This window comes from Pogona vitticeps, chromosome 7, assembly GCF_051106095.1.
Source record: "Pogona vitticeps strain Pit_001003342236 chromosome 7, PviZW2.1, whole genome shotgun sequence".
In the NCBI taxonomy this organism is placed as follows: Eukaryota; Metazoa; Chordata; class Lepidosauria; order Squamata; family Agamidae; genus Pogona; species Pogona vitticeps.
Window position 1 is genome coordinate 9,206,919 of NC_135789.1, and position 16,207 is coordinate 9,223,125.

The 16,207-nt window shown below is 57.0% G+C and overlaps 2 protein-coding genes across 3 annotated transcripts in view; one reads left to right on the forward strand and one right to left on the reverse strand.

Moving 5' to 3' along the window:
- DNAJC11 (DnaJ heat shock protein family (Hsp40) member C11) overlaps positions 1 to 6,447 on the forward strand; it is a 53,289-nt gene extending 46,842 nt beyond the window's left edge. For both annotated transcript variants that reach the window (XM_072977728.2, XM_078379136.1), the window contains 6 exons: positions 354 to 509; positions 1,101 to 1,170; positions 2,017 to 2,074; positions 2,952 to 3,094; positions 3,704 to 3,833; positions 4,751 to 6,447. In XM_072977728.2, the coding sequence (XP_072833829.1) occupies positions 354 to 509; positions 1,101 to 1,170; positions 2,017 to 2,074; positions 2,952 to 3,094; positions 3,704 to 3,833; positions 4,751 to 4,776 (583 nt within the window). In that variant the 3' untranslated portion in view covers positions 4,777 to 6,447. The remainder of the gene's footprint in view (positions 1 to 353; positions 510 to 1,100; positions 1,171 to 2,016; positions 2,075 to 2,951; positions 3,095 to 3,703; positions 3,834 to 4,750) is intronic.
- A 2,934-nt stretch (positions 6,448 to 9,381) lies between these two features.
- On the reverse strand, positions 9,382 to 14,750 carry PHF13 (PHD finger protein 13). Its single transcript, XM_072977729.2, has 4 exons — positions 14,624 to 14,750; positions 13,335 to 13,442; positions 12,386 to 12,917; positions 9,382 to 11,177 (listed from the first exon to the last, which is right to left on the reverse strand). The coding sequence occupies exons 1-4, from the start codon at positions 14,660 to 14,662 to the stop codon at positions 10,951 to 10,953; spliced, it is 906 nt and encodes a 301-aa protein (XP_072833830.2). The 5' UTR covers positions 14,663 to 14,750; the 3' UTR covers positions 9,382 to 10,950.
- Between the last annotated feature and the right edge of the window lie 1,457 nt (positions 14,751 to 16,207).

The following is a 16,207-nucleotide window of genomic DNA, read 5'->3' on the forward strand; positions in this document are numbered from 1 at the left end:
TTAGTTTCTCTCTCCCCCTCCTGCCCCCACCATCAGCACCATCCTCTTTACAAGCACATCCGTTGCCTTGGGTAACAAATGGCCCTTGAAGGATTCAGGGAATGGGTCTACGGAGGCCAGCACCAGGTTTCCCTTGGTGGATTGCAGGTTTTCCTGCTCAGTTAGATCTCCCCTGCATCTCTAGGCCTGGAGTGTCTTCTCGGGGTCTCTAACTTTCCCTCCTGTTAGGTTTTTCTGCCTTGGTGTGTTTTGCATACAGGAGAGAGAGAGTGTGTTTTCATCCACGCATCCATCCATGCCCTGACCAACAGCTTTCCCTGGTCTTCCTTTCTCTCTCCTGTGCCCTCTTCCAGGCTGAACCGAGCCAGCCAGACCTACTCCTTCCCCATCCATTTGACGGACCAGCTGCTCCCCAGCGCCATCTTCTATGCCACGGCCGGGCCCCTGGTTATCTATTTCGCCATGAACCGGCTCATCATCAGGCCCTATCTCCAGGCGCAGAAAGAGAAGTGAGTGGGCCCCACGGAGGGAAATATCGGCCGGAGCCGGGAAGAGGGGTGGGCATGAGACGAGATGTTCAGGGCAGGGATCAAGGGGTGACCCCCCCCCAAAAGGAAGCTCAATCTCCATCTGGACGTGTGGGTCACTTCTAGGGGTGAGGGTGGCGGCAGCAGCAGGCGAGATGTGTGGCCTTTTTGGAAAGGACGAGGCTCGGCTTGCCAGGTCCTTGGGGTTGAAAAAAAAAATGGAGGAGCAGGAAAAATGAAGCCCGACACTCTCTTGAGTCGTGTGCCTAGCGGGGAGGGAAAGGGCCCCTTGCCCCCTCCCACTGTGGGGCACCATCCAATGCTGGCAAGGTCTCTTGCCCCATCATCACCCCCAGGAACATGGTGGAAACTCTCCTTCCTAGGAGGTTGGGGGGGCAGTTTTTTGGTGGTCCCAGACAGGAGCTTTTCCCTGAAGCAGGCTGGGTGTGGATCACCCCCATCTCCCTGCCTGGGCCCTGCTGACTTTAACAGAACTCTCCTCCAGAAAGGGGGGGTTGCGGGAAAACCAGGGGGGGCAACTATTTAGTTGTCACCTTGTCCTTTTCCTGTCAGAGAGTTGGAGAAGCAACGAGAGGGCAGCGCCAGCGAGATTTTGCAGAAGAAGCAAGAGGCAGAAGCTGCCGTGAGTTTTGCTCTCTCCCCACGCCCTCCCTCTCTCTGTCCCCCGTCTTCCATTCCAGTGCTGCTGTGGCTTATCTTGCCATGGTGGGTGGGAACCCAGAGATCCTCCCCCCTAAGAACAGCTGATCATCCTGCGTGGGCGCTTTGAGCAGAATTGGCAGGTGACTGGACATGGGAGTCGCTCTCTGGAGTTCCACCTTCCAGCAGGAGGGAAAGGGCAGGTGTAGGGAAAAACCCCGGCAGGGTATAAGGCTGAAACTGGGTCCATCAGGCAAACAAAAGCCCCTCTCTCTCTCTCCCTCTACCTCTGTGTGTGGGTGTGGGTGTGTGGGGGGGTGGTAATACAAGCAAACCTCTTGGTTTTGTTGTTAGTCTGTGAGTTGACACACACCCCGCAAAGCTATCTTGAGCTCTCTGACGACGAGATCTTGATGTGCTTTAGCCGCCCCTGGCAATGGCAAAGGATCCTGGGAGAGGCAGTTCAGAACCCCAACCCTTTCTCTGTTTTTAGCTTAAGCCCTTAAGGAAATCTCCCTGCCATTCTAGCATGAAGGCTTTGTGCAGGTCTTTTTTGTCTTTCTCCCAAAGCCCTTCCGGCTTATCCTCGGAAAGGTATCTGTAAAGGCTGCACGAGGGGCCCTGGTTGGGATGCTTTACTGTTCCCCTCTTGCTCGTTGCAGGAGGAGGATTTTCATGGAGGCAGCCCAGGCATCATGGCCCGCATCCCGTCTCCCTTGCCAGGCCTTCCGCCTCCTCCTCCTCCTCTTTTGCTGTGGGGACCTGTTTCTTCTCCCTTGTGCCGCAGCATCTTGTGACGCTGAATCCTCTTTGCTCCCCCCTTCCGTAGGTGCGGCTGATGCAAGAATCGGTCCGGAGGATCGTTGAGGCCGAAGAAGCCAGGATGGGTAAGGCTTCCTCTTTCCTGGTTCCTCCGTGCCCGGCCGGTGGGCGAAGGAGTTGATGGCAGAGGTCTCGGGCAGTCCTTTGAGGCCGCTGACCACTCACTGGGATGAGCCTGGTGGAAGAGGAAACCCACAGGAAAGCTTGCCTGAGAGGTTCCAGATGTTTCTGATGCTGAGGCCTCGCTAAGGGGACCTCTGGCCTCTCGGAGGCACGAGTGCTTTAAAAAAATCACGATGCAGCGTCAGCCGTTGAGCCGCAAGGGGGTGCGTGTTGCTTAGAAGGGGTGGAGGTGTCGCTTAGGGGCCTGGTGGAAGACGCTTGCCAAAAACCTCAGGTTCGGTCGCTGGCCGTAACCGGAGGAAGTCTTTCCTGCCAGGCCGCATGAGCAGGGCTGAGTCAGGCAGGCCAAGGGGCTGAGCCAGGGCACAGCACTTTGCGGGGGATCCACGTTGGCTCAGAAACTCCGGGGGTGGGGTGGGGGGAGAAACGGGGGCAGCATCTGGAGGGCTGGGTTTCTCGCCCCTGAGGCTGCAGAAAAATAAGTGGAATCTTGAAGAGCGGGAGGAAGGAAGAAGCTGCTGGTTTTCAAGGGGGCAGAGGCCAGCACCCAACTCCCTGCGGTAACCATTCTCCGCCCCGATCGTGAGTGGGACGATTTGTCCAGAGCCTAATTGAATTGCTCAGCTTTTCTTTTCCCTGGAGTGGCCGTTCTGCATTTGGGAGTTGCACTCCCTGAGCAACTTCAGCCTGGACGCAGAGGATCCTGCGAGGGCCGGCGCTTCCTCGGCCCAAAGGCCCCCACCCCCTGCCGGACCCCCTCCTTGATCCCCCCAGTAGCCCTGTGGCTACACGATCCAGCCCGCCCTTCCCTCCCTGCAGGCTTGATCGTGGTGAACGCCTGGTACGGGAAGTTCGTCAACGACCAGAGCCGGAAGAACGAGAAGGTCAAGGTCATCGATGTGACGGTGCCCTTGCAGTGCCTGGTCAAGGACTCCAAGCTCATCCTCACGGAAGCGTCCAAGGTAAGGTGGGGGCCGTTTGCGAGAGGCTCCTTCGGTTTTCTGTGAGGTTGCAGGATGGTTACAGAGGGCTGCAACCTTGCAGGGCCGGGGTTTCCTCCTCCCGCAGCTTGTCATAGGGCACCGATTTATTTTTAATTAAATATTTCTCATCTGCCATGTCGCAGGAGATCTCACAGAATGGGATGGTCAGCAAAATGAATCTTACAGGGAGCAATCACAAATGCAGAACATAATTTAAAACCCTTTAAAAAATCAAGGGAAACTGGTTAATAGAAGCCAATAAAGGGAAAGATTTGGAGAACCCAGGGTCCTCCTGCTAAATGCTGAAGGCTTGAGGGGGGAAGAGCCAGATTTTAACCCCTTGAAAGGCAGGGACGGCCCCAGTCGGGCCTCCAAGGGGGAGGACGCTGCAAGGCCCAAGAGCTGGGGGGTGGGTGGGAGAAAGAGGGGACCCCTCCCGCCTGCAAGTCTTGAATCCTCAGGTGGATGTGAATGGGGAGAGGCTACATCTACATGTGTGCATGCGCATACATGTGGGAGGGCGCATGCTTTTGCTCTGGCCGCACTTTTCATTTGCCGTCTCCCCCGCCCCGTCGGTTCCCCTTCCAGGCTGGCCTGCCTGGCTTCTACGACCCCTGCGTGGGTGAGGAGAAGAGCCTCAAAGTCCTCTACCAGTTCCGCGGCGTTCTGCACCAAGTAATGGCCTCGGACAACGAGGCCCTTCGGATACCAAAGCAGTGTGAGTCAAGCCCCAGTCCGGGGGAGGGAGGGAGGGAGAGAGAGAGCTCAACCCCTCTGAGCAGGTAGCTCTTCCTTCTTTCGGCAGCCATTTCCCTCTGGCACAGGCACCCCATCTGCCCCATGTCTTCCAGAAAGGGTATTGTGAGTGCCACTAGGCGAGCCAGCAGAGCCTTTGGGGGGGGGGGGTTGTCTCCCGTGAGTACCCTATTTTTCTGTGTATAAGACACCCCCCACTTTTCTAATCCAAAATGAAATCTAAGTGGGGCTTAGCAAATGTAGGGGGAAAGGGATCAAAGCGCTGCAGAATCACTTTGATCCCTGCTTTCCCCTCCACTTGTTTTTGTTCTCTCCTCAGCTTACTTCTGTGTATAAGATGACTCTCAATTTTAGTCCAAAGTATAGTCTTATACATGGAAAAATACGGTATATCCATCCATCCACTCCCAGCTGCTGGGGAAGGCAGCTCGCTCTTGAACTGGGTGCTCTGCCCTGTGGTGCCCCATCACTGCCCTCCTGTGTCTCCGGTTTGGCCTGCCCTCGTCTGCCGGAAGTGGGTCAACAGTGTCCTGGTCTCCCTTCCCGTCTCCTTGCAACCCACAAGCCCTGTTCAGGGCCGGGCTTGGCCCTTTCAGGGAGGGCGGGTAGAGGCATGTGTCAGGCGTCCATCCGCTGTCCTCCTGCGTTTCAACTAGCCCTCTCCTTCCCTTGCGCCAACACCACCAGCGAGGTCTTCTGGAGCACTTGGGGGTCTGAGATGTAACATGGGGGGCTTGGAAGGAAGCAGGGAAGAGTACTTCAAGATGGGCTTTGGGAACACCCCTCCTTGGAGTTGCAACCTTTTCTTCAGATAAATGGTCCTCCTCATCTCTGCCTCTCTAAAGCCTGTCCTCCCTGCTCTCCCCCCCCCCCCAACAGCTCACCGGATTGACACGGACAGCTAATCCAGAGAGAGGGAGGGCGTCCAGTGTGGGGTTCCGTGCCCGGCTTGATTCACTGGAAGGGCACCCCCTTTCCCTCCTCCGGATTCGATACGTCTTCAAACCGACGGAGACACCGCTTGTTTTTATGATCTGCATCGAAGGTGGTTTTACACCAATCCTGTTGTGGGACGAAATGAGAGAAAAACGGCTTTGACAGAAGAGTTGGCCCCCGGGACGCGGCGGGTGCATGCTCTGCTGGCATTTCCTGCAGGGGAGCAGGGTTGGCTCGGTGCTTCCCCCCCCCTCTCCACCAGGAGGAAAAAAACCCCTCCCCTGGAGGTGCTCGCAGGGCAGGAAGGGAAGGCCTGGGCCAGAAGGTGTGTTCTTTCTTACTCCCGCAGAGTGGGGCTTCTTCAGCCCCAGAAGGCTGCGGCCAAAGGAGGAATGCCACTCGGCCGGCACTCTGTGATGCCACCGGTGTGCTGGTGCCCTTGAAGAATCTGCGTGCATTTTATTTCGCCCGGTCAACCCCCCTCCCCTCCTTCCCAGCCATCATCTCTCTCCGGCGGCTGCTGGATGCCCTGCCTTGACTACAAAATCTGTCTGCATCCAAGGAGCGAACGGGAGAGGCCGCAGCGGGGAAGTCAGCAGGATTAAACCCAGAGTGCCAAACCAGAAGGACTCCTCCTTCTTCTGCCCCTTTGAGGGGACAGAGAGGGGCTTTGTGTTGGTATTATTACCCTTCTTTCCCAACAAGGAGAGCAGCCACAAGAGCACTAGCCGGGCGAAAGGAAGGCCGCTTCTGAGCTGCTGTCCCTCGGCTGTCGCGGAGGGAGCTCTATGCAAAAAGAAGTCTCGGCTCAACAAGGGGCTGTGGGTTGCAGCCTCCTTGGATTTTAGGTGCAATCCCTAGGCTTTAAGGTGTGGGGCGGGGCGGGAGGGTGTCGTTTGAACCAAGGCAAACACACACCCCTCTTCTTTTATCTCAATGCTGCTGTCTTCCTTTTGGGAGATCCAGTTTGTATTACTCAATACACACACACACACACACACACACACACACTGGCATTCAGTAGTCCTCACCCTGTACAAAATATGGCAGAGGCCACCAATCTGGCCTCTCACCGGCTGCATCTCAATTCTCTCTGGAATCAAGTGCTCTTCCTCACCTTTTTGGTCAGACTGACCCTTCCTTCTCACACGGAACCAAACCGCGTCCAGGTCCTGTCCGTTTCCTTAGTTGTTTCCCGTGGACACCCCACGCCCCATTCCTTGTTCCTCATGAGGATGGCTCCCCATCTCCTTGAAAGCGGATGGAATAAGAACGGAACGGTGGGCATCAGGCGGCTAACGGTCCTCTCTCTTGAAAAGCGACAAGCCCCAGTTTTAACCAGCGGGGACCCCTTCAGGAGCCACTGTCAAGCGACCAGGCCTGTGCCAGCGGTGATGGTGGAATGGCCTGCAGGCTCCTTCCAGAAACTGACCACTTGATTCTTCCACGTTTGCACCCAGCTCAGTATGAGCCGAGCCCTCCTGCTGCTGGCCTCTTCTTTCCTCTCGCCTTGCCTGCCTTGCGATCAGGAACCTCTTGCAACATGCCTATGAGCCACGGAGGAGGAGGATGCGGTGGTGGTGCTGGGATCCCCAGGTTTCTCCTGTAACAAATAAGGACAATAAAGTGACCCACTGTCATTGAAGCGTGAATGGCATTATATATGTAAGCATCGAGCGCGCACACACCCCTCCCCTGCCAGGAGAGGACTCTCCATCACTCGTCTTCATAATGGCTGGGATGGAGTGCAAAGTGCTATACAAGGGGCCAGACCTCGGGGTTTCCCCTCCATCCAGAGCCATTCCCGCTGATCCTTCAGCCAGTGGAACTGAAGTGAAGCAATCGCCATTTTTCATTTCATTGTGATAGGCCTTCGCGGACAACTAGATGGAAAGGGAGACCCGAGGCCTTAAGCCACGGTTCCTGTTAGAAACTGGGATTTCTTTTTTACTCCGTACATGATGAAGTAAGTTCCTTGGCATTTCAGTTAAGCCTTCCCCGGGACTGTGAAGGGAAATCCAAGTGTAAAGACCCAAGAGAAGGGTTGACGTGGAAGTGCCAGCAAACAGGTTTTGATAACGGACTCTAATAAGACAGTCCTATGGCTCAGACCTTTAGGCAGTGTTGGGAAAAGCAAACCCCATTTAACCTAAACCGCACAAAATGACCGATTCCTCCTTATTTGACAGCTCATCTCCAGCAAACGCTGGTCTCCCTTCCCTGACAGACATGTAGGGTTGAGGTCATGTACTGTAAGTACTGTATTTTTTGCACCATAAGACTCACTTTTTTCCCACAAAACAGGGGGGTGGAAAGTCTGTGCGTCTTATGGAGTGAAGAAAACAGATTATATTTTCCTGTTTTCTTCTCCTAAAAAATCGGTGCGTCTTATGGAAAGGTGCGTCTTATGGAGCGAAAAATACGGTAAATAAAGAACTTTTACACCAGCTGTGCAGTTAGGAGCAGTTTAGGTCTCTGGTGACGGGGTCAGACGTTGGGCGTTGGATGTCCCGCAGTGCCTCCTACAAGTAGAACCGTCCTGTGTAACCTGCAGAGTCCCCAGAAGAAGACAGAACTGGCATGACAGCACACAGTTACTATTATACACATGGCGTGGAGCACAGTAAGATCGGCCAGCAAGAGAGATCATACTTGGCGATCTTGAGAGTGCTCCGTAGTCTTTGGTGTGAGACGGTGGGTGTGATGAACTAAGCAGGTGTGGGGTGTGTGACTGTCATTTTGGAAAAAAACATTTCCTCCCATATAGCTTCAAAGCCCTTGCAACTCTTCCACCCATTGACAGATGTGCCATCAAAGGCCATTATCTTGGCTCCTGCTGTTGGTGGCTGATCTAATTTATTTTGTACCCCAACCATGCCCCGGCTCACCCTTCCCTTGCAAGCTTGACATTTAGAAGCGGTACCAAATCTGTCTTCGGTGTTGCCTCCCGCTTCCGGGCCTTTAATGGCAAGTGAGCCGATTCTGTGACTTTCAAAGATGGGCAGATTAGAAAAGAATAAGATGATGTCCATTTCTTTGCTCATCAGCCAGGATGGCAGTGTTGGCTGGTTCCCAAAGTCCTAAGCAACTCGAAGCCAGGTTCTCCCTTGCAGACCCGGCTGGTTCTTGAAGTCGTGTAGGGGGAGATACGGACGCCTCTGGAGGGGCCACGCATTCCTGGGGTCTTCCCCCCCCCTCGGCACACTGCGGGAGAGACCGCAAGGTTTGGTCACGGCCAGAGGGTTGGAGGGACAGCAGCAAAAGGCTTCATCGGTGCGACTTCAGCCTGTGATGCCGTGGGTCAAGCGGAAACGTGTCGCCTCCTGCGACCTCCACTGCTGGGCTGCGCTTTGCTGGCGACCACCTCCCAAGTGGCCAACCTTGCAGGGCGTTTTCCCGGCTGCGCCCACGTGAGATTTTTTTGCTTTAGCCCCAAGAGCGGCGGGGAAGGGAGGGCTCCTTTTGCTTTCTCTTCAACACTTCGGGTTTCGCATCCATCCGCGCGTCCTTCCCCGCACACATTGGAGGGAAAGTGTGGCTGTCGCCAACGTCCCGGAAGTGTGAGCCGTACAGAACGCTTCGGTTTGTCTATCTCTTTGGAAGCAAGGCAGGAACCTGGGCAAAAGGTAGCCAAGGCGCGGTTGTGGAAGCAGCTTTCTTCCGGCTCCCACGCGAAGGCTGCCACGTGGAGTATGGAGCCCCCCCTTAGTTTGGCACGGCAAGGCGGGCGGCGCCCCTTTTCTTTTGTACCCGTCGCTTGGGAACCTCCGTTGTAGGGCCTTGGCTGGCACCCTCCAAATTGCCCAGCCTAATGGTCGCCGCTGCTTCTGCCCGCCTGGCTGGGAAACCCTGGACCGTGCCCACAACAAAGATGTCGGCACTAGAAGGGCTATGCGGCCTTCAACCGGAAGTGGCGGCGTTCGTTTCCCCCCCCTCCACCGGAAGTTGCGAGGGGACATTCTGTGCAAAAGCAAGGGCACCTATTTCGTGCGTTCAATTACGTTTCCCTCTCCGGTGCTCAAGTGAATTTAGCAGTGACGGTATTCAACGAAATGCAATGGAATTAGAGGGGGGGGGGGAAACTAGCAGGACAGAGCTGGGGTTGCTTTGAGGCAGGGTGGCACTCTGCACATGCTGCAGAGTCCTGTTGCCATCGCCGTTGGGCAGCCAGAGGAGCGCCTCCATCTTTGAAGGGCCAAGCTCCCCGGGGGGGGGCTTGATCCCCGGGTGAGTCCCTCAAGGTTCAAGGCAAAGGATATCCCATTTTCATCATTCATTGTGAAGGTGTTGGCATGAAGCTGGACTTGGAAAATGAAGGGATTGTGTTTTGCTTTTGATGGAGGGGTGAGGGCCATTTATTTCACACATGGTGCCCTGCGTAGGACCTCGGTGCCGTTTTCGCAGCGCGCGTGTTTCGCCTCTTTCGGTGCCTTGTTGTGGTTTCTTGCCTCTCCTCGGAAGAGCCAGGATGGTTGCTGCGCTTGTACAAGGCACACCCGCAAAGCCCTCTCCTAGGCTGCACCTCCATATATTTCTTTTTTTAAAAATCTAGATTGCAAGACAATAGCCCTCGGTTCATAAAGCAAATAATTTTAATTTAGAAAATTAAAAGTTTCCAAACTGAGACGGTACACAGATGGACACTGAGACATGCCAACCTTTATGCTGAAAACCCAGTCAGTTTGGCTTATCAGATAAGCCCACCCACCCCCCACCTGCTGTGGCAAGACAAGAGAGAACAAAAAAAACGAGAATAATAGAAATCCAGTCCTGGGGCTGGTTCCCTGAATCAGCCAGGAGGAGCCTTTTGTTCAGCTGTTTTGTCTTCCCAAAGACACAAGGAAGAAGCCACTGCCCCCCCCCACCCCCAAGATAAAAACCTGAGATCCCAGCCAAGATTGTCTGCACAGCTCCCTCCTCAGTAGCCACATAGAGGGGCTTTTTTCCTCTCCGGCCAATGGTTTCGCCAGACGGGATCCAGATTCCCTCAAACCAGAACTGAGAAACCAGCACCCAGGCGACGTGTCGAAGGATGACTTCAGAGTGTAAACAGAAAACCACAATAAAGGTAACGTGTGCCCTATCTAAGCTACGGATAAGTGATTAGAAGAGTCTCGGTAGAGTGGTGGTGGTGGGAGTTCTTTCCCCCCTTCTCCATCCTGTACCCTCTTCTGCTCAGGTCCAGCTGGTGAGGTCCTCTACGGTCTCGCCTCACCCCATCCATCAGGCACGCCTGTCCCACGGGGGCTTCGACGAGGAGATAAAAGGTGTGGCAGCTCCTTCCCGGTGGGGGACCCGGTGGCTCCCCCCACTTCCCCTTCCTCCGCGGCTGCTCCTCACCTTCCAGTCTGGCACTCGTGTGTCCTTGAAGCCACTGGCGGTGTGTCTCTCAAGAACCGGGCCTTCACTCTGAGCAGCTCTGCCCACCCTTTGGCTATTCCCCATTCCCGGGGAAAAGCTGCGGCTTTCTTCCCTCACTGCCCCCCCCCAAACGGCTTCTCCACCAGGGTCCGCAGTTGTTGTCAACAATCCGTTCCTGCTGCTTCCTAGCCTACGTCCTGCCTTGACTGGGAGGGTCTCCGATTTTGGGCACACCCCGATCGGCTCAAGCGGAGAGCTTTTTGCATCTTTCCAAGCCAGTCCACCACAGAAGGCAACCTCAGGCTTTAGAGACCAAGACCCAGAGATTGCTCGAGGGAGAGAGTATGGCTGCCCAGTCCAGGAGGGAAAAGATCTGCCTGTTGCCACCACCATCACCACCGCCAGACGGGACCTTCTCCCCCCCCCCACCCCGGTGCCTCAGAGAAACTCCTTGCCTCCCATTACCATCGGTGGGAACCGCTGGCTCCTATCCCGGACGAGATGTCCCTCCAACCCTGTCAGCCAGCTCAACTCATCCCCGCTTTCACACTCAAACCAGGGAGAAGGGAGACAGAGTGAGGATCAGAGGGGAGTCCTGTCTTTCCAGATCTCCCGAGCGCCTCCAGGCCTGAGCAACCCCCTGGGCCGAGAGGAAGAACATGTGCTCGGCAGGCGGCAGGTTTCTCCCTACCCCCCACCTGCAGCACCCTCCCTCCCCCCCTCCCCGGCTTCAAACGCCCAGTCTGTTGGCGTTACCCACGCTCAAGAGGAGGTCCCGCCCGCTAGTCCAGGAAGCGTCGGCGTGAGCCCATCCGGGACCGGCTGGAGCGCCGGATGTCGAACTTGGAGTCCCGGCACTTCTGGCAGATGTAGACCTCGGGGACGTTGGACTTGCGGATCTTGGCGCAGGAGAGGTGGATCCAGGTGTGGCACTCATTGCATTCGATCATGGGCCGCCCGGCAAAGGGCTTCATGCAGAAGCAGGTCACCAGGTCCCAGGAGTCGTCATCTGGGGAAGGGAGAGGGACCCGTCAGCTGGCACTCGAGGCCGCCCGCTGGAGAAGCCCTTCCTCTCGAGTGGCCCCTGCGGCCCGCCCACCCTTCCAACCTCCACCTGCCATCACAGGAAGGCAGGAATGAACACAGTGGGCCAGTGGTGTCCGACCTTGGCCCTCCAGATGTTCTTGGACTTCAACTCCCAGAAATCCTGGCCAGCACAGTAAGGGGTGAAGGCTTCTGGGAGCTGTAGTCTAAGAACATCTGGAGGCCCAAGGTTGGCCACCACTGCTTGGGCCCTGCTGGGGAAAAGGGGGAGGGCTGGGGTATTCCAAGAGACACACACACACACACACACCCACAGTTCACTGGACAAGAGATTCCGTGGCTGAAGTCTGGCCCTGTAATGAGCCTGTAATTGCCATGGGGTGTCCCCTGCCTCCTGTCATTGAGACACGCACATTTCTCATTTTTAAAGAAAAACTCAGCATTTTATCAAGTTTTCTGCTCCCCTCTCCCTCCAGCGCTGCTCTAGGGTTATAAGGTTAGGGTTGTTGTTTTTAAAACAAGGAGCGATCTTGGCTGGCTTCTGGTTGTGAAAACGCAGCTCCTCCTGGGCTTTAAAACAGCAAAGAGGGAGGCCATCAGGAGAAACCGTTCCCCACACCCACCCAAGAGTGCCAAGTGGGTTTCTAAGCTGTAGAGGGGGGGGTGTCAGGTTGGGGCAACCTGGGGGGGCTTAGAAATGCCCCGTCAGCCTCCTGAAATCCGGGGGGGGGGGAAGAGAGAAGTTTCCTGGACCTTAAGCAGTCCCCACCCCAACTTGAGTTCTCTTTGCAGATTCCTAACAGATCATAATTGGGGGGGGAGGTTTCTCCCCACATTCTGCAGCCTCCATGACAATAATAACTTGCAGAGCTGGAAGGCACCCTATGGGTCCGTCAAGTCCAGCCCCAGAGACATAAGCCCCTGAGATCCGGGGGGGGGGGGCTGAACCTACTACCCCAGACCTGCTCTGTGGGTCACAGAGAGTGAGGGTCGAAGATGGCCGGAGCTCCTTTTTCAAGGCGTACAGAGAAAGGGGCAGCCCCGATATCCATTTCAAATGGGGCTGGGGGTGTGTGTGACTCGGATGTGCAGCCCCCTCTGAGCATGCGCAGATGCCCAGCCAACTCACACCCCCGCCCGCCTTGCCTTTTCTCTCCCTCCTCCCTTGCGTACCTGAATCGACCATGATGTCTTCGTCATCCCAGCTGCCGTCCTCATCCCGGAAGACCACCTGCTTGCCCTGGCGGATGATGGTGCGCTTGCCCACCGTCTGGGCCGGGCCGGGCTCCGCGGGGGCGGCTTGCAGCGGGTAAGAAGCGTTGGAAGGGGTGTCGGAGTCCCAGGCGGAGCCGCGCCCAGAGGACCGGGTGTCCCCTTCGGAGGAGGGGCTGCCCGGCCTCTCCGCGCAGGACCCCTCCCTGTCCGGGACGGGGGACAGCGCCTCCCCCAGGGCCAGCTTCCTCCTCCTCCTCCTCCTCTTCTTCTTCTTCATCTTCTCCAGCAGGAAGCTGCCAGGCTCGTCCCAGGGGTAGAGGGTGGCGGCGTAGGCTTGGCCGTGCCGGAGGGGGCTGAAGCCCTTCTGGGGTTTCCCCAGCCGGGAGAGGGCCGAGGGGAGGTCCCCGAAGCAGCGGGGCTCCCCGCCATCGCTGTCAGCAGTGCCGCCTGTGCTGTTGGGGGGGCTGGGGCTGCTCCACCCGGGGGGGTCCTAAGGAGAGGACAGGAGCCTCCGTCAACCACGCCATCCACAAAAAGAGGGGAAAATACCAAATATCGGGGAGCGGGGCTGCATGGATCAGAGTTCGCCTGGCATCCCTTTGATCCCTTCTCTCTCTCTTTCTCTCTCTCTCTCTCACACACACACACACGCACACAATGCCTTGCATACTTGCTTCTAAAAGGCAAAGGGGGAAAGCAGCTGCCCCCCCCATTCCCTCCCTGCCCTCCAACAACCCACAAACGCCCCTGGCAGGCTGGCATGTCTGCCCTTCCGCGCCCGGATGCCCAGAAAGGAGGCTCTGGAATAATGGTACCCGCCTCTCCCTCCCTCCCTCCCTCTGCCAGGTCGTCCGCCCGCCCGCCTCTTTCCCAAGCCCGGTTCCCCCACCCACCCCGGCGTGGGTACCTCTTGCATGGACGGGTAGGGGATGTACCCGGCGTAGGCCAGGACGAAGGTGCAGAACTGGTTGAAGTCCTCCACCGTCCGGCATCGCTTGGTGCCCGCAGGGAAGTCCTGTGCCAGCCAGCCAGGCAAGGTGTGGGGGGGAGGAAGAGAGAAAGAGAGAGAGAGACGTGACCACTGGGGGCGCCTGTCTGGGAGGGGGGGAGAGGGAGGAGGGGCCGCCGGGCTCAGCCGGGGGAGGGAGGGGCCCTGCCGCTGCCCTGTATGCACGCAGGTGCCCCCCCACCCATCCACCTACTCACCCACCCACCCCGCAGCTTTGCTGCCGCCCCCCAGGTCCTGCTCCCTCCCACCCCAGCGGACAAAGGGGGCGATCGCGCCGTCGGGGGGGGGGAAGAGAGGGCGGCATCGAGGCAGTAGTAGAGGGAGTGTGGGGGGGCTTCAGAGAGCGTCCTTCCTGGCGGGGGTGGATGGGGTGTGTGCAACGAAGGGGGGGGCATGGCGATCACTACCTACAAGAAGTTCCGTGGGGGGGGGGGCAGCGTCTCCTGTGTGCCTGGCCCGGTGGCTTCACCCCCTGCCCCCCCTCTTTTTTTTCCTCCCGCCGTGCAGAGCAAGTGTGTGTGTGTGCGTGCGGGGGGGTGATGGCAGAGGGGGGAGGGGACATTTAGGGCTCCCTCCGGACTTTGAGGCGGGGTGGAGGGGGGGGGAACAGGACGGACAGCCTTCCTTGGGATCGGGGGGGGGGACGGCGGAGAGGGAGCTTTGGGACCACTCCCCGATCGAATAGCCCCCCCACTCCCTCCCCCAACCAAGTGGATGTGGGGGTTCCTCTCTTTTCTCCTTGTCCCCGGTTGCGGGGGGGGCGGAAGAGAGAAGCCCCCACATCCACTTGCCGGGGCGGTGGCGGCAACCGAGCCGGGGCGGGAGGGGGGGAGAAAGTGAAGAGTCTCTCTCTCTCTCTCCCCCTTCCACCGAAAGGCTTTCATGAAGGGGGGGTGCTAGGAAGGGGGCAGAGGAAGGACCGAGCCTCTGGTTTCCCACCCACCCCCGCACCCCCAGGGTCTGGTTGGGGGGGGAGGCTCCCTTTTTGCACCGATCTCTCTCCCCCCCACCCACCCATCCCAACTTATGCAGACGGAGAAAGACCCGGTGGGGCGGGGGGGTGTCCCTCTGTCTTTCTGGGGTGGCGGAGAGATCAGGAGTGGTGAGATCTGGGACGAAAGTGGGGCTCCCGGAGGGGGGCCTGGGGCTCCCCCCCGGGGTCAGGCGATGAGGGAGGGGGGGCTCACCTCGGCGGGAGGGGGCGAGGCGCAGGCGTCCGCTTCCATGGCGTTGGGGGGGGCTCGAGCCGGAGGACGACGAGCGGCGCCTCCCGGTACCGGCGGCGAGGAAGGGAGGGGGCGGGGAAGGGGAGGGGGCGGGGCGGCGGCAGAGAAAGCTCCGCCCTCCTCCTGAGCAAGGGCGGGGTCTCCTCCTGACGCCGCCAGGCGCCGGCGTGGCTCGCGGTGCCTGCCGGGAAATGTAGTCCGTCGTCACCGAGGCGAACCTCCCGCCTCTCCCTCTGTCTCGGAGCGGGCTGGGTGACGTCAGGAAGAAGGGGGCGTGGCCCAGGCCGGCACTCCTTCGGGTCTGAAGCCCAGAAAGCGGGCGGGAGGCGTTGAGGGCGCGAGCGCGCGGGGCATGCCGGTCGTCGTAGTCCGCCGCCTCAGCCAACCCCCCCCTCCCCGGTGGGCGACCGTTGGCGCTTCATTTGTGCTCGTTTATGGGGGTTTACGTTAAATAACTCCCCCCAGTAGGCCGGTTTGCGCGGTTGGGAGGGAGACCCCTTTTTTAATGGCAGCTCCCCGCCCTCCTCGCTCCTCTCGTCCTCCTCCTGCGCCCATTTTCTCAGGCGCTTCGACTGAGGCGACTCCGTCGTCCCTGAGAGGAAAAGCGTTTCCCTCCAAGCGGCCTCAACGAAGTGAGTCCTTTCAACGAATTTGCGCCTCCAGGAGCTTCTCCTGTAAAAGTTTTACTTCACGACTTTAAAAAGGAAAAACAAAAAGCCAAAAATGAAGTTCTGCCATCCCCCTTTAGCCTCTGGCGGCTCTGCTGGGAAAAGTAACTTTTCTCCCAGCCTCTGCTTTCGCCCTCTTTCCCCGCAGGTTTTTCTGGCCTTTGTCTTTTCCCTTGGGCATCACTTCTTCAAACAAATGTTATTTTATTATCATTTCTATTTGTCAGTCGATGAAAATGCAATCCTTTTAAAGACAGCCTCCTGAAAATAAGCTTTCCTTGCCATATTATTATTATTATTATTATTATTATTATTATTATTATTATTATTATTATTATTATTATTATTATTATTATTATTATTATTATTATTATTTCCTTTAACAGAGAAGTTCCTTCATGGAACAAGAACCAGCTTGATTGGGGGGAGGGGAGACAGGAAATTCATAGAAAACCAGATTTATTTTGAATTTTTTTCTTGCTTCAAAGCCCCAGCAGAGATTTTGAAAGCCCTCAAAACATAAGAACGATAAAAGTAAGATTTTGTTGAAACTCTACTGCAACATAGAGCATATTCTGGCAGAAAAAAACTCTGTCTCTCAAGCCTCCAGCCATGCCAAGGGGAGGCGATTGATTGATTTCAAATATTTGTATGTACTGTATACTGTCCCACTTGATGACAGGCAGGACTCTGGATAGTTAACCCGAAATGCCTACACTTGGCTCTGGCAAGGGTGACCTGCACAGCAGGGCTGGCGCACACCTGACAAGGCCAACTGTGTGGTGGGACCCCAAGTCTACCATGCCTCCCCTTCCCCTTGAAGCTTTGATTTGCACTGATACTAGCATCCTTTCTATGCCAGGCTAAACCTTAGGTT